Source organism: Lissotriton vulgaris, chromosome 1_1 (assembly GCF_964263255.1).
Source record: "Lissotriton vulgaris chromosome 1_1, aLisVul1.2, whole genome shotgun sequence".
NCBI classification, from domain to species: Eukaryota; Metazoa; Chordata; class Amphibia; order Caudata; family Salamandridae; genus Lissotriton; species Lissotriton vulgaris.
Window position 1 is genome coordinate 139,749,010 of NC_141685.1, and position 26,676 is coordinate 139,775,685.

At 47.2% G+C, this 26,676-nt stretch overlaps 2 protein-coding genes across 4 annotated transcripts in view; both read right to left on the reverse strand.

Moving 5' to 3' along the window:
• The window catches only part of LOC147737803 (uncharacterized), a 45,244-nt gene extending 24,431 nt beyond the window's left edge, over positions 1-20,813 (reverse strand). The window contains exon 1 of the mRNA XM_086924978.1: positions 20,755-20,813. Within this exon, the coding sequence (XP_086781104.1) occupies positions 20,755-20,813 (59 nt within the window). The remainder of the gene's footprint in view (positions 1-20,754) is intronic.
• The window catches only part of LOC147737802 (uncharacterized), a 214,891-nt gene that overhangs the window by 133,296 nt on the left and 54,919 nt on the right, over positions 1-26,676 (reverse strand). The gene's annotated exons all lie outside the window — the stretch shown is intronic.

Sequence of the window (26,676 nt, forward strand, 5' to 3'; positions counted from 1 at the left end):
TATATCTGTAAGAGACATTAGTTAGTGATAGATTCCTTACCGACCCACCCATCCTCCCCGTTCTGCGAACCGATATCTAGGGTTAAGGTCATCCCCTTTCAGGGCCCTAGTTTCATGGCACCAGTGTTGGTTCTATCATGGCTCTGCGTATCTGGCGCGGAAAAGCTATGTGTCAGAACTGACGTCAGCGCGCATGGGCGCCGTCTAAGTACTCCGACGACGTCATCCAGGCGCCCACGACGCCGACGACGGACGCGGAGCCGCAGACGACGCCTACCGGCGCGCAGGGGTATTGCTACGCAAAAGTTTCCGGATCCAGTCTGACGCCTGGGGATATTCTAAGGTAAGGAATCTATCACTAACTAATGTCTCTTACAGATATATCGTTACACAAGTAGTAACTTGTGAGTTTGGGACATAAGTGTCCTGGCACTAGTATAAGCACATAAGTATCAAAATCATACAGCCCTGAACACGAACAAAAAGGTTATGAGTTGTTTCCCTAAAGAACTCATGTTTTCTTGGGCGCACAGGCAGAGAGTAGCCATCTATTCTGATTTTCCTAAACTTAGAGACGTTACGCAGCAAAGCACAGTGGGATCTCACCACTCGGCAAGCTGATACCAGGCAAAAAGCGAGGACAAATAAGAATGAACCCGCTGATTGTAGAGTGATTATGACATAAAGTGCTTTATATTTACATATTTTCAGGACACGAAGCCATTGCAATTAAACCAGTTTGTTGAAGATTAACGTTATTTTCTTTAAGCCCAGAACCAGCCCAGCTACTCTGTTTGTAGCAGCTGCAACCTATGTAGGTAATATTTAGATATGCCTACGTATAAAGAGATGCAGAAATCCCTTCTTGATAGAATCAGGACTAGAGCCAGGGCCCTCCTAGATGAAGCAGGGATAAATAGAAGTATTTTTCTGATAACTTTCAGCAGTCAGAAGCCTGTAGAGCAGGTGATTTTAATGTATCCTTTTATGGACAGATGAGAGTCCACCCAAACTCACAGTTTGCTCACCTGATGGAATGGGGTGGACAGAGCTCCCAACGACACCGGCCCCCGCCCTTGTGCCATGAGGCTCCGGTCCCAAATACCACTATTTCCGTTTTTTTCACTGGTTAGCACCAGGGATTTGAGCTCATCCAATCAGAGACTTTCTGGTGGCAGCTCCTGAAATTACTGGCCATCTTATCTGTATTTAATTCTAATCTAATGATTTGAGTATATTCGCGTAGAGGTGATATCAAATGACTCGATCAGGTTGGCCAAGCAGCCATGTAAAGATTGGAAAGATTTTGGCTCAAAACAAGTCCTTGGGGCCTCCTGTGGTGATCCTCTGAGGGGCTGAAGTTAGCTGATGCCACTTCTTGGGTCAGATCTATCAAAAAGGATAAGAACCAAGCAGGCACTTTCCCCTAAGACCCACCATCTGCAATCTCTGTAGTAAAGTGGAGTGGAAGATGGTGGCAAATGCCGCTGACAGATCTAATCAATCAGAGCCCCCACCTCCCCACCCCCTTGCATAATGCTCTAATATCCCACGTGGCTTTAGCCAGCACTGTCTCTGCAGAGAGCTCTGTGGGAGCCCTGGATGGACTTTGTGCAGAAGTTGGTGGAACTCAAGGTATTTGGTGAGCAGCTTATTCACCATGGCCTCAGTTACTTTGGTGAACATCAGGAGCAGAGGGACAGGTCAATCCTTAGAGTTAGAACTGCAGTAAATACAGGAGCAGACATCTGGAAGTAATGTTGGCTAAAACTCTCTGATTGGCTGCATGCTGAGGTGTGACGGAGGGCAAGAACAAGAAGGTTGGGTTTGGATGTGTCTCAGATTAATTACCAGTGGCTGAGATGAACTCAAACGTTCCACCCATCATTTTCCGTATTCATAAATACGCCAGGTGTGCCCAGATGTGGGTCCCGTGCTCGCTGCAACGCTGGAATGAAGCTGCACCCTACAGTCAGGACCCAGTTGTGGGTCCTGTGCTCGCTGCACCGCTGGAATGAAACCGCACAAATTGACTGTTTCTGTTCACGTTTGACTCCACTATATAGTATCATTTCACCACTTTAGGTGGCTCTTAACCTTAATGTTTTTATCATGTTTTAGATTGTAACCCGTGTCGGGAGGTAATAAATTGTTTTAACCTTTTTGCAACCAACAAAGACTTAAAAACTTTTTTTGTGTTACTTTCAGTTATCCTTGTATGAATGTTTATTCTTTGCCTGCTTTAAAACAAGTCACTACAAGTGTATTAATATAGGGAGTATTATCTATATATCCCCTACCCCTTCTAGTACTATCTTGTCTGGCCACGCCAGCCTACTACTGTTAAAACAGGGACTTTTTGTTTTGCTGATGAAACCGCACCCTACAGTCAAGGCCCAGATAGGCTGAAACCAGTCTTGGGTTGATTGTGTTCCGGTTCAGAAAGGATCTGGACTGGCTCTTCAGGCTGCACTGCTTCTATTGGAAGGAGTATAAAGCTGATTTACATATGTCTGCTTCCTGTTTGAGGTGGCATTGTGGGCCAAAAACCAGCTGATCTCCCTCTCCTGCTTGGTCTGGGGAGGACCTGGATGTAAGCCGGAGTCTAGTGAGGATGAGGATGTGATCAGGGCCTGGTATGGACCAGGACATGAGCCGGGGCCTTGTGATGACCAAGACGTGAGTCGGGGCCTTGTGAGGACCAGAACATGAGCTTGGGCATTGTGAGAACCAGGACGTGAGCCGGGCCTTGTGAGGACCAGAACGTGAGTCAGGACCTTGTGAGGACCAGAATGTGAGCCAGGGCCTTGTGCGGACCAGGGCGTGAGTCAGGACCTTGTGAGGACCAGAATGTGAGCTGTGGCCTTGTGAGGACCAGGATGTGAGCCAGGGCCTGATGAGGACCAGGACATTAGTTAGGGCCTTGTGAGGACGAGGACATGAGCCAGGGCCTTGTGAGGACCAGGACGTGAGCTGGGGCCTTGCGAGGATCAGGACATGAGCCAGGGCCTTGTGAGGGCCAGGACATGAGCCAGGGCCTTGTGAGGACCAGGATGTGGAGCAGGGTCCTGGTGGGAACCGGGACGTGAGGTGGGGCCTTGTGTGAACCTAGACATGAGCCGGGACCTTGTGAGGACCTATACGTCAGCTGGGGTCTTGTGAGGACCAGGATGTGAGCCGGGGCCTTGTGAGGACCAGAACGGGAGCCAGGGTCTTGTGAGGACCAGGACGTGAGCCGGAGCCTGGTGGACCAGGACGTGAGCTGGGGCCTTGTATGGACCTAGACGTGAACCTGGGCCTTGTGAGGACCAGGACGTGAGCCAGCGCCTTGTGAGGACCAGGACGTGAGGCAGGCCTTGAGAGGACCAGGATGTGAGTCAGGACCTTGTGAGGACCAGAATGTGAGCTGGGGCCTTGTGAGGACCAAGATGTGAGCCAGGGCCTGGTGAGGACCAGGACGTGAGCCTTGTCTAGTGAAGACCAAGATGTGAGCCAGGGCCTTGTGAGGACCAGGACATGAGTCAGAGACTTGTGAGGACCAGGCCGTGAGCTGGGGCATTGTGTGGACCTAGACATTAGCCGGGGCCTTGTGAGGACCTAGACGTGAGCTGGGGTCTTGTGAGGACCAGGATGTGACCCAGGGCCTTGTGAGGACCAGGACGTGAGCCAGGGCCTTGTGAGGACCAGGACGTGAGATGGGGTCTGGTGGACCAGGACGTGAGTCAGGGCCTTGTGAGGACCAGGATGTGAACCGTGGCCTGGTGAGGACCTGTTATGTTCCATATAGGTACCCATATATAGCCCGGTTAATATCATATACTTTGAACTACATTATTTCCCCTCCACTACACAATAACAAGCTTTTAAGATGGAACCTTTACCTAGTTCTAGTCCTGGGTGCAGCAGGAGAGTTTTTCCCTGAACAATAGCCTCCTATAACTTCATCAATGGACTCATACCATATGAATGAATATTCATGAGGGTTCTTGGAAACCAGGTAGAAGCTAAACCACCTGCATAATATCTACGTACAAGGTTCATCCCATAGGTCATAATAAAATCAAACAATGGCTAATGCAAGGGACAAGGGACAAAGAAACCCTAGATACTGTTTGTATAAATACAGCACATCTTACTGAGTTAAGGGAGAGGAGATCAGGACTTTCATGCCAACACACTGCCGCGAGACGTTGAGGTTCCTGCATGCAGACACTCCAGCTCGCAGTGGTCTGAACATCCCTTGCGGGGTGTCCAGTTCGAGACCAGAACGGGGTTCCCACAGTCTCTCAATTCAGGTAATGGGGTTTGACTTATCGTAGGAGGATTCTTGGCTCAACACTTACACACATGCTAGATACACTTAGGTACATCTAGTTAGGATTACATCATAGGACTACGCATTTTATCGTCATGTATTTCATATGTTTGTAAGCATTCATGATTTTAGTTGAATGGTAGAAATCTATCATCCTTTTACGTTTCTAGTGCTTCTAGTTATCCATATCCAGTACAGTATATTGATTGTCTCAGCACATCTATTTTACACTAGAATAACAACTGGTTAATAAATACTTATTGAAAACGCCCCAACCGTTTATCTATCTGAGAAAAAGTGAGCATGAGTGACTGCGCGAAAAGTGGTGCATTATTTCCACGGTCCTGAGGGATCAGAGGTGTCATGTTTGATAGTTGCCAGGAACTCTTCCCTTCTTGGTAAGAGGAGTTTCTCGTGGCACTGTGAGCTAGCTGGTATACAGGCCAACATACCAGACAGAGGTGTCCAGAATCAGTCTGACACCAATCCTTTAATCTATGTTGTCTAAACGCGCATAACCTATATAGGTATATAGGAACTGCACGACATGGCGCCACCAACGTTGGTTGGGTACTTATTTACTAACAGAATCTGAGTAGTTCAGTTGTGCTAATCTCAGAGACCCCTACTCACATATTCCAGAGACGTCTGGAGTGAGAGGGCACATAAACTCCGCCACAGCTGAGTAGGCTAAATACTATTTATTGGCTGCTGGTTAATCAAGCTTGAAGGACACATTGTTCCTAGAATAGTGCATAAACACCTTATCTCAAACCCTAACAAGGCTATTCTTAAATAAAACAAAATGTCTTTAAAAGGAGAGGCAGTGGAACAAAAACTGCAGTCAAATGCCAAAGATGAAGAAAATGATGCAGATGCAATTCAAATTGCACCAAACGTCAGAAATGTGGTCACCATAAAATTGGGTGCGTATGGTTTAACATCCATGGGTGGACCGGTAACATTATTGATTGAGGCATACAAATCATATCGAACAGGGGTATTCTATTCATGGTTTATATTCCCAGCAGCAAATGCAGTAACAAAAACATTTCTATAATACTTACGGATATATTGAAATTCCACTAATTTACCAGGAACACCCATTCTTGTTTAAAGGCGCCCTCCCCCATACTAGGAATAGAGTTAGACTGGGTCAGCTTGGAAGAGACGGAGCAACAAGGCCAGTATTAGCGGCCTATATACCACACCCTGACATTGAGACAATTCCAGAGGAGATTTACTTATACTCCACAAAGACTATACAGAAACATGACAATTTGTGATGAGAACACTCACACTACAGCCAACACCGACTATAACAACAGGACTAGTCCAGACTTCTACAACTACGATCACACCACAAACATTACATGCAATTGCCCACAAAAACATGAGCAAATGCCTCTCTGGATAGCTCAGAAAATAACACAGCTGGAGGCAGTGTTTTCACACACTGCACCCAAATGAAAAACACAATCTGCTTGCCAATGGGAGTAGCTCCCCAGATCGAAGATTGTACCTCTGGGGTTACAGTTTTCGCTGCCATATATACCGGACCTCATGGTATTCCCTCCTTAGTAGTGATACCGGATGTATTAAGACAGATACAGAATGTGTACGGAGCAGAACTTGCTCTGAATTTGGGGATGAAATTACTAGGTAATTATGCCAAGGTATCAACTATAATATTAGCAAATATTAAAGGAGAGGCAGCATCAGTGCCAGAGAGTAAGTGAATATTCTCCTTTACAACAGGAGACCGAACTACCTAAATAATTGAAACTGCTTATGCAGAATTAGATAGGGATAGCCTGGGAGCTAGACCAGTGAAGCCACAATTGGTGGGTAGTTCTAAAAAGATACTGCTAAGCAAGCACCTGCTACTTCAAAGAAGAAGTATGAAAACAAAAATCAGCACAAAGATAAAGACACTAGATATCAGTCCAGAGGTAGATCTCCTCAACAGGAGCCCTCCAAAAGGAGGTATAACCTTAGGAATACGGACAATATTAGGAAACCTGATACACGTTCCTCTTGTTCCTTTCAGGGTTCATCAAAAAACTCAGAGAAGGAAGGACGGTCAGAACACAGACAAGAGGAGCATACAAAATCCAGAGACACGCAACACGCTGCTGACTACGTACCTAAACAGGAAGACAAACAAAAGTCAAAAGCTCCGTTCAAAAAGAAGAAGGTAGCAGGTCTCAAGATCAGACATGCCCAGAATTCTGAGGACTCAATTAATGAACTGGAATGGACTCTGATGATACTAGAAAGCGTAGCAGAAGTAACAATAGCTCTCCAGAACCTGAAGGAATTTCTAGTGACAGCGGAGTTGAGTGAGTATATCACAGTGGAAACACCAGATACTCGGGTGACTGTCCCACATAGGTTAAATGAGATAACACTCCGGATGGAGGGGGGACAAAGAAAGAAAGATAAAAGGTATTTTTGGGAAGAACCTGACGGTCGGCTATGACATATTATTAGCTGAAAAAGAATGGGCGACTGCATTTGTTATGGATTGCCCAAAAGGGGAAACAGTAATTATGCCAGCTCCGACCTTGTTCCAATACACTTCAAATGCACTTATGCACAGGAGTAGGAGGTAGCCCTAGTCCCTGCATTATACCGAAATCATGTTGGATTGGATGAGGACTCAACCCACCACGTGATACCATTAAAATGTACTCCATCTCCACAGAGACAATATCCAATTAAGCAAGAAGCTAAAAAACAGGTCAGGGAGATCTTAGATGAACTTGAATACCAGGGGGTGACTGAAACTTGCAGTTCATTGATGAATAACCCTTTGTTTCCCGTAATGAAACCTGACAATTCAGATCGTCTAGTCTTGGACTACAAACACTTAAACTCCTGTACAAAAACGTTTGGAGTACAAAATGCACACAGTGCCGCATTATTGAACAACATTGTGCAGAAAAAATGCAAAACAACATTGTACATCTTAAACGCCAGAGAGTAGATACTTGACAGCATTTTCAGCTGTAGTTTCCTAGTATCAATTTTGCAGACTAGCCCAAGGGTGCAAAAATAACCCTGTTGTTTAGTGATAGGGTAACAGAATTACTTCAGGATTTGGATGAAGAAGCATTGTCCTATGTAGAGGACATTTATGAAATGAAATGAAAGACCAGTATTTGTAAAGCGCATAGCTACCTCCGAAGTGGTGTCCAAGAGCTGGGGGCCCTCAGGAAGATTAAGCAAGCTATTGCCCTGAGTCACATGTTGCTGGGCTAACCTGCCTCCGGTGGCGGAGATCGAACCGTGAACCCTGTGCTCCGGAGTCAGGCACCCTGGCCTCTGCGCCACACCTCTTCCACCTCTTCCACTCTTATCTGATGGATGATGACCTAAAAGATCACTTGAACAGGGAGAACACTATAATTTTGGGGTTCGTCTCTGAGGGCGTTTGCATTTGACTCATGAGAGGCACCTAGTAACGACTAGTGGAACTGCAGCTCTTTGTAGAATTATTTTGATATTGAATACTATAATATTCACTGCCCACTGCTAATCTCGTCCTATAATGCTTTGCAGGGCCTTTGGTTGGGATTGTATTATTGCACATAACTGTGCTTGGGGTGGTCTTAAGAGGATGGGACCACCACCGAATGGTTCAGCAAAATGTGCTCTTTGTTTTCAAGGCATCTGCTTGGTTTTTTCACTAGATTAGGGAAAATCCCAAAATCATCACCTCTATCACTGCTTGCTAAATTTTTATTTTCACTTTTGTGAAATGACTATATGCATTTTAGCATGTAAAGACAGAGATACTTGTTTCTTTACCAAAAGTATATGAGGTTTCTGTTTTATGAATTGGGAGTCTGATCGGAATTCACAGTTTTTGATCAACTTCGTGGAATTCTGCATAGAAGTACTCCTCCATCTATGCCCACCCCTACTTTTTACTGTGTCCAGTCTTACAATAAATATCTTCATTATTGGGGGCAGAATGGATATAAATATGCAAAGGGTGGCGCTATCAAGCATAAAATGCTATGGGAACAGGTAGCGAAGTTGAAAAACGACCTATCAAGAACTCCCTGATATACACACTGGGCCCGATTCACATAACTAACTTAAGACAAAATCCTAAACTTACTACTTTTGGTATTCACTGAAGGTATTTAGTAGTAAAGACAGAATTTTTTCTTAAGTCTGTCTTAAGTCTGTCCTAAGTCTGTCCTAAGTTTGTCTTAAGTTTGTCTTAAGTTTGTCTTAAGTTTGTCTTAAGTTTGTCTTAAGTTTGTCTTAAGTTTGTCTTAAGTTTGTCTTAAGTTTGTCTTAAGTTAGTCTTAAGTTTGTCTTAAGTTTGTCTTAAGTTTGTCTTAAGTTTGTCTTAAGTTTGTCTTAAGTTTGTCTTAAGTTTGTCTTAAGTTTGTCTTAAGTTAGTCTTAAGTTTGTCTTAAGTTTGTCTTAAGTTTGTCTTAAGTTTGTCTTAAGGTTTGTCTTAAGTTTGTCTTAAGTTAGTCTTAAGTTAGTCTTAAGTTTGTCTTAAGTCTGTCTTAAGTCTGTCTTAAGTCTGTCTTAAGTCTGTCTTAAGTTTGTCTTAAGTTTGTCTTAAGTTTGTCTTAAGTTTGTCTTAAGTTAGTCTTAAGTTTGTCTTAAGTTTGTCTTAAGTTTGTCTTAAGTTTGTCTTAAGTTTGTCTTAAGTTAGTCTTAAGTTAGTCTTAAGTTAGTCTTAAGTTAGTCTTAAGTCTGTCTTAAGTCTGTCTTAAGTCTGTCTTAAGTCTGTCTTAAGTCTGTCTTAAGTCTGTCTTAAGTCTGTCTTAAGTTAGTCCTACTACTTTTGGTAGTCCAGACTGCTTCCGTAGCTGCAATCACTCGTTCAAAAACGAGAATAGACAGACAGATAATGGTGGTCATCATTTCTTCGTGCAAAAACAGCCCACCTCAACCGAAAGGTTTTCCACTCAAGTACTCCTACAAATTAGATATGAACAATAATCCGTATTCTCAGATTCCAGGACTGTGGGATAGAGGAATACCAAACATGTATTGCAGATCAGATTTAATATTAGCTGCACACAAGGGTCTAGGATCTGAAAATGCAGTAGTTAATGCAACAGTTTCCTTGTTGAAACAGCGCTACTGGTGGCCAGGATTATTGACACAGACAAAGGAAGGGTTCCACTGTGAAACGTCCTGCGCAGACACCTTTATTAATATCAGATGGACCATTAGCCTGTGTCTATTTGGATTACTGCGGCCCCCAAACTTCAGATGAGGCTTATAAATACATCATGGTCGCAGTGAATTCATGCTCATGATTCCTATGGGTATGGCCTCCTCATTTGGCTGATGCTCGAACTGGTATAAAAGGTTTGCGAGTCTTTATCGGGACATACGCAGTTGGCACATTACATTCTGATTGTGGCCCGCGTTTAGCTCTTGAGCTTACAAGGAAGCCATGGAAGGTCTGGGTGTGGTAGTGCGGTACTCCTCTCCATACCATCCCGAGGGAAATTTGGTAGTGGAGAGGAAAAACCAGGACTTAAAGCACTCTTTAACAGCTAGGGTATTAGGTTTGGGTAGTAGTTGGGTCAATCACCTATATGAGGTACAGCGTGCCCTCAACAATCTGCCAAGAAGCCCTCTTGGGGGGGTCACTCCTTACGAGTTCCTATTTGGGACAAGAATGTGAGTGCTTGATCTTGTTTGTGAAGGCACAGTGGTGGATGAAAAAACGTTTGACATCAATAAACTTTTGGCTGTTTTACAGGATCTGAATGAATCCAGGACACGACTAAGTAATGTCCACACTAAGCAGACTGCCACTGAGAAAGTCAAATTAGTAACGGCAAGACCTGTCTGGATTCCTAAAGTAGGGGATCTGGACAGAGAAAAGATACTGGACAAAAAAGAAATTGGGCCATCCTACCGGAAACCCGTACCTGTCCTAGCAGAACAAGAAACGAGAACTGTACTACTTCCACCTATTGCCGGAAGGGAGAAGAGATTTGTCTTCATTGATCTGATCAAATCATACTATGGGGCTGATACTAAATAGTAGACCTCATAGACTCCAGGGTAGCCGACGGTTTCCTCTCACTACATACAAGAAGTTTAAACAGAAAGAATCATCACCATTGAGGAGTCACCAGTACGGAATGAAGGACTATGCAATAATGCCATGGAACTTGTCCCGCTTGGAACTGAAAATCAAACAGAAAGTTTGACTGAAAATGAAAGACAACTATCAGACCAAACACCGATATCTATGTCAACATGCCCCGACAAGAGCAACCTCCAAGGTCAACATAACCTGCTGAGTTACAAACAATTGATCGAACAGTATCTGGCTATTTAGTGGACTTCGATTCCCAGTCTTTGGATCCAAGCGAACCTGAAAAGACGCCAGCCCCAAAATCACATAAACAACAAACTATTGACTTTTTGATCTTTCTTAGAAAGACATACCTGGTATCACCATGGTTGTAGCGCTGGATAAGTACTGGTATTTTATTCTTTCTTTTCTGATTAGGCTTAGTTACTGTTTTCTATTTGCTTATTAATGGTACTTATGTTAGACAGAGCTCTGCAGCTTTGAATGTGAACTTGATTTTAAAACCACACCGTGAAGAAAGAGACTTTTCCTATGTGAACATTACAGGAACTCCTATTCCTGATAGGATAGTTTGGAACAAGTTTGACTATGATATAGTCGGTTCTACAGAACTTTTAAAAATTGTGCATGTATTTAAAATTTTGTTAAATTATATCATTATCTCCAGTACATTTTCTGATTTTTGGGACTCTGAAACTGTTAATAACATGTTGTCTGATTTAGAAATAACTGGCGCATTTCCGAACATTGGAATGTTAGAAGGTACTTCAGACTATGACAATTTGTACAGTTAGCAATATTATGTCATTTTTTGCACATATCTATGTCACCTAGAAATGTTTTTGAGTACCACCAATGGGAACATTGCCCTACAGCCCAAAAATGTACTTTGCAAACATTTGCACAGAAATGTTAATATTTTTCAGGGTTTAACACTTCTGACTCGGCCTCATATTATTATAAGGTTGCACCCACATCAGCACTGAAAAATATGTTGACAAACCTCAAACAGATTTACTCTGCTTCCTTCATTGCCCAACTGTCGGGACAGGGTTTTGACTTATGGAAGTATACTCAATAGACTTAAAATCAGTCCGGGGAAGCATGATTTAGAGCATGCCTCATTCCACAGCAGATGATATTTCTGACTGACACCGTGCAACGGACAGCCTGTCTTGGACTAGCCACGAACAAGGACCTAAACACACCTCAGTTTCCAACACCATCACAAATGGAGGGGGACAAAATTCAACATCACAAGAAGCGGCAGAAATAGATGAAATTTTTCAGCACAATAGATCAGACCCTGATTGGAAAGGATGGTTAGTTTGGCCCTTAGACACAAACAGGTGTCAAAAAAGATTCTGGGATACCACTGAAGGGTTCAGTACACATAGTCCAGACCCACGCTATGTACAAAGAGAACATATTGGGGTGGTGAAATCATACAGTGTTGGGAAGTTATGCCTAGATTGGCTGAAAACCTCAACACTCACACAGGTGAAACATCACTTATCCCTACTGTCAGATGACATGGATCTACAAGATTTTTTATTAGGTCCCAGAAAGCCACGCGACACACGTTTCGTATATGCTGTGCTGTCTATAACGAAATCTGGAAAATCTCCCAACAAGAAGCAGCGGAGAGACTTAGAGAAATAGACAGGATTAACCTAGAAAAGGCATTAGCTGTTGTGGGCAATGGTATGACTACATTAACATCCAGGATTTATTCACTGGGGAACATTGTATCTTCTGCTATAGATGTACTAGAACAAGACTTGTCCATGTTACAACACAGGCAATCACAGCTATGTATTTATTTATTTATTTATTTTATTCATTTATTTAAATTGATAAATCGCAGATCCAAGGAGAGGCTGGAGACCTGGTAGCTGGTTAAGTGTTAAAAAGCCATGTTTTTAGGGCTTTGCGGAATTTGGTGGAATCAGTTTAGTTGCGTAGTGAAGTCGGCAGTGAATTCCACGGGGAGGGACCTAGATAGGAGAAAGACTTTCCACCCATCCTGGAAAGTTTGAATTTAGGAACAACAAACTTTCCTTGCTTGTAGGAGCAGAGATTTCAAGAGGGAAAATAGGGGCAGACAAGAGATTGAAGGTATTTCAGGGCGTTACCTGCTTTGATTTTGTGCATGAAACTTAGGGCTTTAAATTTAACTTGGTTTTCAACCCTGAGCCAGTGCAGGTTTCGTAGGTGTTGGGAAGTAGGAGTGGCTCTTGGGACCTTACATAACAGCCTGGCTGCCGAATTCTGAACCACCTGTAGTCTACGTGTTATGGCTTTGTGTGAGCCCAGGTAAAGCACATTCCCATAGTCAAACCTTGAAGTAATCAAGGCATTGACCACGGTTTTCTGGGTGGACTCAGGCAGCATCCAACCGTTTTTTTTTTAGCCATTTGAGAATGGCGAAACACGTAGCTGTAATTTTTACTGCGTGCGAGTGCATGCTAAGGGATTCATCAATAATGATGCCCAGATTACGCGCTTGGGGAGAGGGCATAGGAAGAGCACCCATTTCGCATGGCCAGTGTTGGGGACCCCACACATTTTTGTTTTTACCAAATATGAGCACTTCTGTTTTTTCTCCGTTTTATTTAAGTTAGTTTTGTTGCATCCAATATGCTATTTTGATAGGGCCCATTTTTAGGGGGGAGGAGTCCTTAGTATTCTTAGAAGAAAGGGAAAAAATAAGTTGGGAATCATCGGCATAAGAGTATAGTGACAGACCAGATTTCTCTACCACTTCGGCCAAAGGACTCACATACAAATTAAAAAGTAGGGGACTGAGTGTGGAGCCCCGTGGCACCCCATGAGCAAAGACATGCGTGTCGGAGAAGGCTGTACGGGAGAAGACTTGAAACGTGCGTTTGGTCAAAAATGAGGCAAGCCAGTTGAGAGCTGAGCCACGGATGCCCAAGGAGCTAAGAGCATTAAATAATACAGTGTGGGATACCGTATAGAATGCGACGCTTAAGTCTAATAGGATAAGCGCCACTGTGTCTCCCATATTCAAGTGGCAACGTATTTTTTCAGTGACTCTTAACAGGGTAGTTTCAGTAGAAAAGCCTGTTCTAAAGCCCGACTGGCTGGGATGTAGCAGGTTTGGGGTGGTTACAACTTGGCAAAGGTGCGTGTGAACGTGCTTTTCTAGAATTTTTGAGAACACCAGCAATAAAGAAATAGGCCGATAATTTGTGGGTTGGTCAGGATCAGCTCCTGCTTTTTTTTTAGATGTGGGTGTATCACTGCATGTTTCTAATCAGGTGGGACGGTTTCTTCCTGAAGGGAAGCATTAAGGAGATCTGTAAATACATCCAGAGAAAAGGGATCTAACTGCTTAAGCACAGAGAAGGGCAAAGAATGGGGCATCCAGATTTGACGTTATTAAGAAGTTTTATTAGAGTCAGGTTTCGGTAAGACAAATCGCATTGGGTTTGTCATTGATAAGCAGATTAAATACCTCAAACTTGTGTTTTGGGAGGGATCTGCGGATTGAGCTGATAAATGAGAAGGATTTATTTTGTGGGATTCCTTGATTGGAGTTTTGACATTTCTTATCCTTCTTGGGGTTAAAATTTGGAGTGAAAACAAAGCTGCAGTTAGAACATACTGCTGTGGTAGCCTCCATATGCAATTTAACACATTCCAAAGGTAGGCGGACATGAAGGGCCTTAAACTGTTCAGGACTATACGTGAGCATAGGAGCTTTCCTAATGCCCAATGAGTGGTTTACCTGATTGTATGTTTCGGGCAGGTTTTTGATACAGCTATTCGGTGCTGAACCAGGGTTTCTGGCCCTCAGCCCGAGCCAGGCGCAGACGGGCTTGCCTTTAGTGCACCCGCTGCGCGCATCCACTGCGCGTTGAGGGAAGCATGCAAAATTATACCGCCTGACGAGAGCTAGACTGCAGACCTCGATTGTGCGTGAGGACCTAGGAATGCTTCTCTTCCGGTCTACACCGTAGTTTTCCTGCACTCAAACGGAAGACCCCGTGGTGGACCGGGGAAAAGGCGCTAGGCGACTGGCTGTGACAGTACCAATATGCTCAGGTAAGGAATGCGTGCTGATTTAAAGTATGAACAGTGATTTATTTTAAAAACAGTGAAGCTAAAAGCAGTGCACAATTTTACAAGCAACTTAGCAGATTACTCAATAGGCAAGTTGTAGAGGTTGCTGGAAGGACTTTACCAGGCGCTTCGTACCTCAGACTCTGACAAATGACTCAGCCTCTAGCGCGTCCTCTAGGATAGGGCGTCTATAGCTGCAACGATCTGTTGCCCAGAGATCGATGGCTTATGATATAATGTGAGATCCAATTTATATAGTGCTGCACAGCTATTTCGAGAAAGAAGTGTCCTTGCGCTAATATGAGCACATAAGTATCAACATCCCACAGCCCCTGAACATGAACAGAAAGGTTTTGATTTGTTTCCTGAAAGAACTCATGTTTTCTTGGGCGCACAGAGCAGGTGGGAGGGTATTTCATTCCAGGTACCTGCAGTCACCACAGGTAGAGAACAGCCATCTATTCAGATTGCTGTAAACTTAGATACTTTAGTCAGCAAAGCATGATGGGATCTCACCCCTCGGCAAGCTTATACCAGGCAAAGACAAATAAGAATGAACCCCCTGATTGTAGAACGGTTATGACATGAAGTGCTTTATATTGACATCTTTTCAGAACAGGAAGCCGGTGCAATTTGACCAGTTTGTTGGAGATCGACCTTGATTTTATTAACCTCAGAACCAGCCCAACTGCTGTCTTTGTAGCAGCAACAATCTATGTAGGCGATATTCAGAAATGCCTACGTATAAAGTGATGCAGGAGTCCATTCTCAATAGAATCAGAACCAGTACCAGGTCCCTCCTAAATGAAGCAGGGATGAATAGAAGTATTTTTCTAATAACTCTCAGCAGGCAGAAGCCTGTAGAGCAGGTGATTTTGATGTATCCTTTTAGGGACAGATGCAAGTCCACCCAAACTCCCAGTTTGCTGACCTGATGGAATGGGATGGACAGATCTCCCAAGGACACCGGTCGCCGCCCTTGTGGCATGAGGCTCCGGTCCCAAATACCACTATTCCTGTTTTTTTCACTGTTTAGCGCCAGGTAGTTTGAGCTCATCCAATCAGTGACTTCCAGGCGGCAGCTCCTGAAATTACTGGGTATTTTATCTGTATTTCATTCTAATCCAATGATTTGTGTACATTTGATTAGAGGTGATATCGAATGGCTCGATCAGGCGTATATTCTTCTAATCTAATGATTTGTGTATCATCGAGTAGATGTGATATCGATTATCGAATTACTCGATCAGGTGTATTTTCTTCTAATCTAATGATCTGTGTATCATCGAGTAGAGTTGATATCGCATGACTCGATCAGGCTGGCCAAGTGGGCCATGTAAAGATTGAAAAGATTGTGGCTCAAAACCATCTGGGGGGAGGGGGAATTGTCTTAAGGGTTGATCTGAAGTGAGCTGAGGCCATCACTTGGGTCAGATCTTTGAAAAAGGATAAGAACCGAGCAGGCACTTTCCCCTAAGACCCACCATCTCCAATCTCTGTAGTAATGTGGAGTGGGAGATGGTGTCAAAGGCTGCAGACAGATCTAATCAGATCAGAGCCCCACCTCCCCACCCCCATACATAATTTCTCTAATATCCCACGTGGCTTTAGCTCTTATGGAGCCCTGGATGGACTTTGTGCAGACGTTGGTGGGACTCAAGGTATTTGGTGAGGAGCTTGTTCACCGTGGCCTCAGTTAGTTAGGTGAAAATCGGGAACAGAGAGAAAGGCCGATCCTTAGAGTTAGAACTGCTGTGACTACTGGAGCAGACATCTGGAAGTAATGTTGTCTAAAACACTCTGATTGGGTGCTGGCTGGGGTGCAACGGAGGGTGAGAACAAGAAGGATGGGCTTGGATGTGTCCCAGAGTAATTACCAGAGCCTGGGATGAACTCAAACATCCCACCCATCATTTTGCTTATTCATAAATATGCCAGGTGTGCCCAGAAGTGGGTCCTGTGCTCGCTGCACCGCTGGAATCAAGCCGGACCCAACAGTCAGAGCCCAGATGTGGGTCCCGTGCTCGCTGCACAACTGGAATGAAGCCACTCCCTGCAGTCAACGCCCAGATAGGCTGAAATTGGTCTTGGGTTGATTGTGTTCCGGTTCAGAAAGGATCTGCATTGGCTCTTCAGGCTGGACTGCCCTATTGGAAGAAGTCTAAAGCTGATTTGCATATGTCTGCTTCCTGTTTGAGGTGGCATTGTGGGCCAACAACCAATTGATCTCCCTCTCAGGCTTGGCCTGGTGAGGACCTGGATGTGAGCCGGAGTCTAGTGAGGACCAGGATGTGATCAGGGCCTTGTGAGGGCTAGGACGTAAGCCGGGGCCTTGTGAGGACTAGGACGTGTGTCGGAACCTGGCAGGGACTAGGACGTGAGCCGGAGTCTAGTGAGTACAAGGATGTGAGCCAGAGTCTAGTGAGGATGAGGATGTGATCAGGGCCTGGTGAAGACCAAGATGCAAACCGGGGCCTTGTGAGGACCAGGACGTGGGCTGGGGCCTTGTGAGGATGAGGATATGTGCCAGGGCCTGATGGACAGGACGTGAGCCAGTACCTTGTGAGGACCAGGACGTGAGCCGTGACATGGTATGGAACAGCATGTGAGCAGGGGTTTGGTGGACCAGGATGTGAGCTAGGGCCTTATGAGGACCAGGACGTGAGGCGGGGTCTTGTGAGGACCAGGACGTGAGCCAAGGCCTTGTGAGGACCAGGACTTGAGCCAGGGCCTTGTGTAGACCAGGACGTAAGCCAGGGCCTTGTGAGGATGAGGATGTGTGCCAGGGCATGGTGGACCAGGAAGTGAGCCAGGGCTTTGTGAGGACCAGGAATTGAGCCTGGGCCTGGTATGGACCAGCACGTGAGCCGGGGTCTGGTGTGCCAGGACGTGAGCCAGGGCCTTGTGAGGACCAGTAAGTGAGCTGGGGCCTTGCGTGGACCAGGATGTGAGCCAGGGCCTTGTGAAGACCAGGACGTGAGCCATTGCCATGTAAGGACCAGGACGTGAGCCTGGGCCTGGTATGGACCAGCACGTGAGCCGGAGCCTGGCGAGGACCAGGACGAGGACCAGGACGTGAGCCTGGGCCTGGTATGGACCAGCACTTGAGCAGGGGCTTGGTAGACCAGGACGTGAGCAAAGGCTTTGTGAGGACCAGGACGTGAACTGGGGCATGGTGAGGAACACGACGTGAGACGGGGCCTTGTGAGGACCAGGATGGGAGATGGGACCTGGTGGACCAGGATACTGAGCCAGCTCTCTCTCCCTTAGAGAGGACAGACTAAACACTTGGTTTGTCCTCTCTTACAGGACCAGGGAAGGGTCAGTGCAGAGATCCAAAGACACGAGAGACTGGGGCGCTGGACTTGCACCCCCTGTTTTTCATTGTATTTCTCCCTGAAACAGATAAAACTGTGTGAAATCTCATTGAGAGAGATTCATATTATCACAGATCTCACTAGACTCACAATCTGGAGAAAGAGGCTGAGAATGAACGTCCTTGCACATGAACTGTTCTACTCTTATCTGCCACGAGGCCCTGGCAAGTACCAAATATTTCCGTAGAGTGATCCCCCGAATATTCATGCCTGTAATACATAAGTGCATTCTGGGGGTTGTAGTCTTGGTTACTTCACTAAAGACAGTGGTTTAAAAAATAAACTCCATGCTTGGAGGAGATGTGTGCCTTTGTCAGGAGCCATCAGCCATCTGCCATCTGTGGTAACTCCAGATACTTTTCAAAAACTCGGGTTATGAGCTCTTAAAATAAAATGATATGTCTGGAAAGGAGCATCTCTGGGCGGTGAGAGCAGCGGCTGAGGCGGTCCACATTCTTCATACCGAGAGAACAGGACTGGCCTTACCTCCTACCACACGACTCGGACCCCCACAGAGAGCGAAACTCTGAGCCACTGACAAGGTAGTCTTTTTAATGGCCAAGAAAGAGATCTAAAGGGACAGCGGAACTACGTACCATCCCATTAGGTAATTCTCGTGAAGGTCAATAGCGAGGTACTCACCAACAGCAACCTACTCTATCATAAACTGTAGGAAGCTGGGACCTCGCGATATCCGCAGATGGCAAATGTGGCCTAACTACAAACAAATCAAATGGTGTTCAGTATAACCAATTTAACTTTGAATACTGATATGCAGTGGGGACAATAAATGTTGTATAAAAGCCAAACAGAATATACAACTGGCAGCAGCAAGTCAATGAGCCCCCAGTTGAAGTCCACGTTTCGATCAGGAATTGATAATTGATCATAACTAGTGACCCTCTACAAAAATTTTTTAGAGACAATTGTATATACTCCCTGGTATTGACAGATAATCACTTGTCTTGATAAAGGTGGTAATAATAAGGAGACACCACCGAAACGCGTCGACGCAACAAACTGTATAATTCAAGCCTCCAACACCATAATTGATATTATCGTATCCAACAATTTTATGTTGTATCTGTTCTGTCTGTTCCTAATTGTGCAGGTCGCAATTAATTGTACTGTTTTAATTGTGTTTTAGATTAGGGATCTAGATCAGTCATCCCTTTTGTGTGTTTTTAAATTATTCAAATTAAATGAATTTTTAACTTTCCTCACGCTTTTTTTGTATGTACTTGTGACATTGTAAGGTTTAATATTTCAAACTTGTGTTTAGTTCTGCCCTAAGGGAACTTTCTTCTCTTACTTTGGTCTCACCTCCTACCCCTACAGGGCAGGTTTAATCCCAGCAGATGACACGCCTCCACTGCTCTGCATCCTTCTGGGCAGGCCTCAACCACTCTGCACCCCTCCCGGATACGCCTCACCTCCTCTGCACCCCCAGCCCAGGACAGGTACCACCTCCTCTGCACCCCTGGACAGGCCTCACCTGCTCTTATCCCCCTGGACAGGACATGCTTCGCCTCCTCTGGACCCCGGACAGACCTCGCCTCCTCTGCTCCCCCTAGACAGGCATCTCCCCTGCACCCCTCAGTACATGCCTCGCCTCCTCTGCACCCCGGGACAGGCCTCACCTCCTCTGCATGACCCAGGACAGGTCTCACCTCCTCTGCACTCCCCGGGTCAGGCCTCACCTCTTCTGCTCCCCCTGGACAGGCATCTCCTCTGCACCCCTCAGGACAGGCATCACCTCCTCTGCACCCCTGGACAGGCCACACCTTCTCTGCACCCCCACGGAACAGGCCTCAATTCTTGTGCACCAGCTTCGCTGGCCTCATCACCTCTGCACCCCTGGACAAACCTCACCTGCTCTACTCCCCCTGGACAGGCCACCTCCTCTCTTCCCCCTGGGGAGGCCTCACCTCCACTGCACCTCTTGGACAGGCGTCACCTTCTTTGCAATCCCCCCTGAAAAGGACATGCCTCACCTCCTTTGAACCCTTTGGACAATCCTCGCCTCCTCTGTACCCCCCTGGACAGGCCTCACCTCTTCTGCACCCCGGACAGGCCTCACCTCCTCTGCACCCCTGGACAGGTCTCTCCTACTCTGCACCCCTGGACAGGCGTTGCCTCCTCTGCAACCCTAGACAGGCCTCTCCTCATGCACCCCTGGACAGGCCTCAACTCCTCTGCACCCCTGGACAGGCCTCATCTCCTCTGAACCCCTGGACAGGCCTCACCTCCTCTGCTCCCCTGGACAGGCCTCTCCTCCTCTGCACCCCTGGACAGGCCTCACCTACTCTGCACCCCTGGACAGGCCTCTCCTCATCTGCACCCCTGGACAGGCCTCTCCTCCTTTGCACCCCTGGACAGGCCTCTCCTCCTCTGCACCCCTGGACAGGCCTCACCTCCTCTGCACCCCTGGACAGGCCTTTCCTCCACTGCACCCCTGCACAGGCCTTTCTTCCTCTGTCCCTGGACAGGCATCACCTCCTCTGCACCTCTTGGACAGGTGTCACCTTCTTTGCACCCCCCGCCTGAAAAGGACATGCCTCACCTCCTTTGCACCCTTCGGACAAGCCTCACCTCATCCGTACTCCCCTGGACAGGCCTCACCTCCTCTGCACACTGGACAGGCCTCACCACCTCTGCACCCCCCCTGGACAGGCATCTCCTCTGCACCCCTCAGGACAGGCATCACCTCCTCTGCACCCCTGGACAGGCCACACCTTCTCTGCACCCCCACGGAACAGGCCTCAAATCTTCTGCACCAGCTTCACTGGCCTCATCACCTCTGCACCCCTGGACAGGCTTCACCTCCTTTACTCGCCCTGGACAGGCCACCTCCTCTCTTCCCCCTGGGGAGGCCTCACCTCCTCTGCACCTCTTCGACAGGCGTCACCTTCTTTGCAATTCCCCCTGAAAAGGACATGCCTCACCTCCTTTGCACCCTTTGGACAGGCCTCACCTCTTCTGCACCCTGGACAGGCCTCACCTCCTCTGCACCCTGGAGAGGCCTCACCTCCTCTGCACCCCTGGACAGGCCTTTCCTACTCTGCACCCCTGGACAGGCGTTGCCTCCTCTGCAACCCTAGACAGGACTCTCTTCATGCACCCCTGGACAGGCCACAACTCTTCTGAACCCCTGGAAAGGCCTCATCTCCTCTGAACCCCTGGACAGGCCTTGCCTCCTCTGCCCTGGACAAGCCTCGCCTCCTCTGCTCCCCTGGACAGGCCTCACCTCCTCTGCTCCCCTGGACAGGCCTCTCCTCCTCTGCACCCCTGGACAGGCCTCTCCTCCTCTGCACCCCTGGACAGGCCTCACCTCATCTGCACCCCTGGAGAGGCCTCTCCTCCTTTGCACCCCTGGACAGGCCTCTCCTCCTCTGCACCTCTTGGACAGGCCTCACCTCCTCTGCACCCCTGGACAGGCCTCACCTCCTCTGTACCCCTGGACAGGCCTCTCCTCCTCTGCACCCCTGGACAGGCCTCACCTCCTCTGCACCCCTGGACAGGCCTCTCCTCCTCTGCACCCCTGGACAGGCCTCACCTCATCTGCACCCCTGGAGAGGCCTTTCCTCCTTTGCACCCCTGGACAGGCCTCACCTCCTCTGTACCGCTGGACAGGCCTCACCTCCTCTGCACCCCTGGACAGGCCTCACCTCCTCTGCACCCCTAGACAGGCGTTGCCTCCTCTGCACCCCTGGACAGGCCTCTCTTCCTCTGCCCCTCCTCTGGACAGGCCTCTCCTCCTCTGCACCCCTGGACAGGCCTCTCTTCCTCTGCCCCTCCTCTGGACAGGCTTCTCCTCCTCTGCACCCCTGGACAGGCCTCTCCTCCTCTGCCACTCCTCTGGACAGGCCTCTCGGTGAAGGATTCTCATTAAGGACAGAGCCTCTGACTCCGCCCTGATCCTCAGGGCGATATGCACAGGCTCCGAAGAGAGACACTGCTCCCCTGGACAGGCCTCACCTCCTCCGCTCCCCACTCAGGCAAGTGAGTTAGCAGCTCTCCTACCTGAGCAGAAACCTGTCCAGGCTCTCTCCTCCTCCTGGGGGGGGCAGATCTGGGGTCTGTGAGGGTCTGTAGATGAAGGTAACTGCACAGACAGGCAGGGCTCCTTCCTCCTCTGCAGCAGGCTGGACACCAGGAGAGACCGGAAGTCTATTGGCCAGGTTTATGGTACTTCCTCCCCAGTGTGTTCTGGTAGTTTAAATGTCTAGTATTATCCCAATACCTGTGTATGGTACCCTTTTGGAACTTGCACACGTCACTTTTGTTTTGTAACACACTGTTTGCTACCTCACACATTTTGTTTGTTCTAGTTACTTGCACAAGTGCCTCCATTGCCTACGTAACGTTTGTTCTTGTGATGTAGTGTCTGCCTTTTATTGCAATGTTATACTTCGATTTGTATTTTGTACATTTTTGTAACCTGCACCAATTTCACTTTTTTTCTCCTGTAATGCACCGTTACTACCTCATGTATTTTGGTTGCTCACTAGTGTCAATTTTGATCCATGTAACCTATTATCTGCATTTGTATTTTGTTCCTGTATGTCATTTTTGGTCCTTTTGTGAAGCGCTCTGACACCTTCGGGTAAGGTCCGCGCTATATAAAATTGCATAAATAAATAAATAAATAAAACTGCTGCTGGTGCTGTCTCTGCCTCCACTGACCCGGAAGAGGAAACCCTTCTCCCTGTCATCCAATGTGCTCATTGGGTTTCATCAGTAGGCGAGGTGCGCCTTCTGGTGGCCACTGACGGAACCGCTGCCACCAGGCACCAGGAGTGAATACATTTCACACAAAGTATTTATACCTGCAAAGACCTGGGATTTCAGATGTCACAGACGTGAATGTTTTTAAAGGTCAGACAGTTCAAGTACAGAGCCTCACACTTGGTTGTTGCTGTAAAAAAAGGATTTATAGCTTCACTTCAGATGAGCATCTTCCAAACACTGATGTAAAGGACTAAAGAGTATTTACAGAAAGGTGACAACTGGAAGTGCCGTCTGTAGTTCAATGAATATATCTGGATTTCAATGAATATATCTGGATTTTAATGCATATATGAGTATTTTGGTCAGTTTTGCAATTAAACTGGACAGCTTATTTATTTTTTTAAATAACTTATTTGCAGGTTTTTCATATCCACAGCACGGCACATAGGAAAGTAAACAGAGGAAAATACCATGGAGTTTTAAACAAGAGGTCAAACAAAATGTGGCATAGGTCATGTGTCAAAGCGACAATTAAAGGAACAGTTTATTTGCAATTTTCCTGTATCTGTCGCTTATTCCTTATATTTGATACAGTTTATATCCTCAAACAAGACTGAAATGTATGCCCTAATTAGGTTTTGAGTTCCTGATTTAAGAGCACAACTGTCTTCTAAATTATTAAGATACCGGCCACTTCCAGGCTTTGTTGTTTTGTTTACAGTAACCACCTCCTCTCTCAACAAAGATTCACTGACAAAAAAGCAATGTATCTTTGAAGCAATTAATTCCTAAGATAGAGATATCAAGTATGAACCAGAATTTTCTCACACAATTTGCATTGTATCATAAAAATGAGTGGGTGTTACTGGTTTGAAGAACAGCGGAGGGGCATTTCATTACTCCTATATCATAGTACGCTCGTCATCAGTACACCGTTGATTAGTGAGTGAGCGACATTAGTTTAGACGTGCATACATCAGAGCCCGGAAGAATCACCCATCACACTAACACATTTGGGGGTCGTGCTGAGGTCTCACTCAAACCTGGCCCTTCCTTCCAAAGTATGGGGATAAACTAGAACTTCACACATGACTATTCGGCACAGAGCAGACCCTCTGCCCCACATTTTGTTGGCAAACCTTTCTCATATTTTACCAGTAGTACTGCACACAGTTCAGTACAATGTTAAATTGAATGTCTATTTTAGTGAGACTTGGTTGTTAATTTTATCACTTTACATTTGTTCTGATCATATCTATAAATTCAGTAATGTCTCTTCCTTTGGTATTGTCAAAGTCAAATGTTAAGTGACTCCACTCCCTGTGTCTTATTTAAATACCTCATTTCTCTATTGATTTTTCATATACAATGAGCATGAAACAGGTATGAAAGATTATCGATTCAGCAGAGTCCAAGATACTGTGTAAACTAAAACTTGTGAGAAGACATTGATAACAGGAAAAACAATAAATAGGATAACCCGTCCAGATAGAGGTGATGTGGACCAGAAGATCCTGCAGATTATCAGGGAAGGAGGACAAAGGGGAACACGAGGGGAAGGGATGTTGGAACAGGAGAGAAAAGTCAGGGTGCCAGGCACCATGGTCACCTCCCAAAAAGCCAACTCCCACTAAGAAGGCCGTAGCCAGAAAACTCTTACCATAGTGTGGTAAATCCTGGAACATTGACATTTTGTGAAGCAAGGTCAGACGGGCCATTAATTGCGGTGCCAGCCCTAGGTTGGTCATCAGGGTATCCCAAATGGAGCCGTAGCAGCACAAAGTACTGTACAGTCCGCAAGAAATGCAAAATGTCACAGGCAGCTGCGCCACGCCGTCAGCTACTCCAGCATGTGGAATCATCTGCCGTATGTGGTTTATAGATCCACTCCAACGTCCAGTGCCAGTGGTCTAGGGACTTGAAATAACTGAATTTCAACCTGACCGCCTGGAGGAAACTGCCATGGTCTGCCCGTCCTGCTCAGAGAGTGAGAGGCACAGCCTCTGCTCTCACAAACAGCATAAAGTGTGGGCAGTGGTGCTCGAAAAAAGGCTGTCCGCAGCTGTAACATACAATCCCACCATAGTGTCCTTGGATCCTTTCCACATCAGGATATAATGCAACATTGGGACAGTCTCAAGATCATAAGGGGGAGCACCCAGCATGTGTCGCAGGCTATGCAGGAGCTGTCAATACTGTCAGTGATGCGATTGTGGCAGCCCATAATCACACATGAGAGTACCTGTTAGAAACAGGACCCTGGCCGGCCATGACTCGCGTCGAGGTCAGTCAGGGATCGCCATTTCTAAGTGTCAGGGCAAGGGAGTTACACGCCAAGATAACCCCTCACTCGCCCTCTAGGTAACGTGGCGCGAGCAGTCAAGGCTAAACTTGGAGGCGATGTAAGTTAAGTATTTGCGCATGCACCCCAGCAACAACACCCAAGGCCCACCACAAAGAAACACTCCACACAAGGTTATATGAAAATAGCCTTTGTATTATAATAAATATACATCAGATAAAACACACATCTTGTTACACTGTGCCAACAGGCACGGGCGGAATTTACAAGGGATAATGTACAGGACAGGGCCACCTGGACCACTGTCAAGGGTATGCACTTTTAGAAATGACACTTTTTAGAAATAGCACTTTTTAGATCATAGAATTATCACTGTAGCACAAAAATAACATACAACCAGTCACTACTGGTACCAGGTGAGCACCACCTATGCAACCCTCACTATCTTAGGAGATTGCACTAGGGAACCTGGGCTCTGCTAGCACCACCTGTACTAGCAAGAAGGAAACCACCTAAGTATTGCTATACCTGTAGGGATCTAAGGAAGGAAACACATGATGCATCACAATACATTCAGCGGTGTAAAAGGACAAAGCACAAGAGAACACATGATGAATAATCTACCCATTCAGAGGTGTAAGCAAAAACACACAGTTGCGCAGAACTCAGATAAGTCACCACCGGTGACAGTCCCTGTGTCCCAATGTCAGGGCCTAAACGTGGCAGTTGCCCACAAAGTGCTGGGCAACTGGAGCAGGGAAAGTTAGGGCAACGTTGCAGCCTCTCTGGGCTCAAAGAACCACCACTGTGGCACTGGTGAGCCTCTCTCAGGCTCTCTTACACCAGTAAGGGGGGCTGCTGAGCCTCTCAGGGCTCCAGCAACAAAAAGGTGCAGCCTCGCTGTGCTGGGGGGTCCCTCGCTCTGGGGACCCAAAGCAATGATGCTTGCCAAGAGCTACGCTGGGCTCTAACTCCACTGGTGCTCCCGGGGCACCTCGTGGCTCCAAGAACGCGGAGGTGCTTTTTCTCGTTGGAGCCTCTCTTAGGCTCGGGTTGGAGTCCCCCTCTTGGGGACTCGGATCGCTCAAAAAATGCCCCCTAAGAGCCTCTCTGGCTCTTTGACTACAGGCGCGAGGTCGCGCCACAGAGAGGGGGCGGGGCGGACACCGGCAATGTGTCCCGACGCTCCCCCCTCCTCTGCAGGCACCTGCACTCACCGGGTTCGCGCTGGGCTCTCCAGCGAAGGCGGGTCTCTCCCGCTGGTCCCGGGGCTCTCCTCTCCACTCGGGGAGCCTCGGCAGGCTGCTTCTCGGCTCTGCAGCGGGGGCGGGACTTCCGGGTTGACTCTCCCGGGCCGCGCGGTGATTGGACGGCCGTCTCTCCACTTCCGGGTCGCCGCGGGCAGCGCGGCGGCTCGCTTTAGGCAGGCAGGCGGGCTCCCAGATGATCCGAGGAGTGGGCTCCCTCGTAGATCAATAAAACCGGGCAAAATAAAGCGGCAAGGAGCGGGGTGGCACCCGTGCCGCCAAAGCACATATAAAGCGAGGTAGGCACTCGCTAGGCACCGCAATTTCGGGCTGATGCCGGGTGGGCACCGGCTGGCTCTCAAAGCGCTAGCAGCGCTAGCCACTAAGAAAAGGCGCTCCCAAGCGCCACCGGGCCAAATGCAGCGCTCTCAAGCGCTAGACAAGGGATTCCAGCACTCCCAGCGCTGAAGGGCAGAGAGCAGCGCTCTCAGGCAAGAAGTCCTCAGTGCTCCCCAGCACTG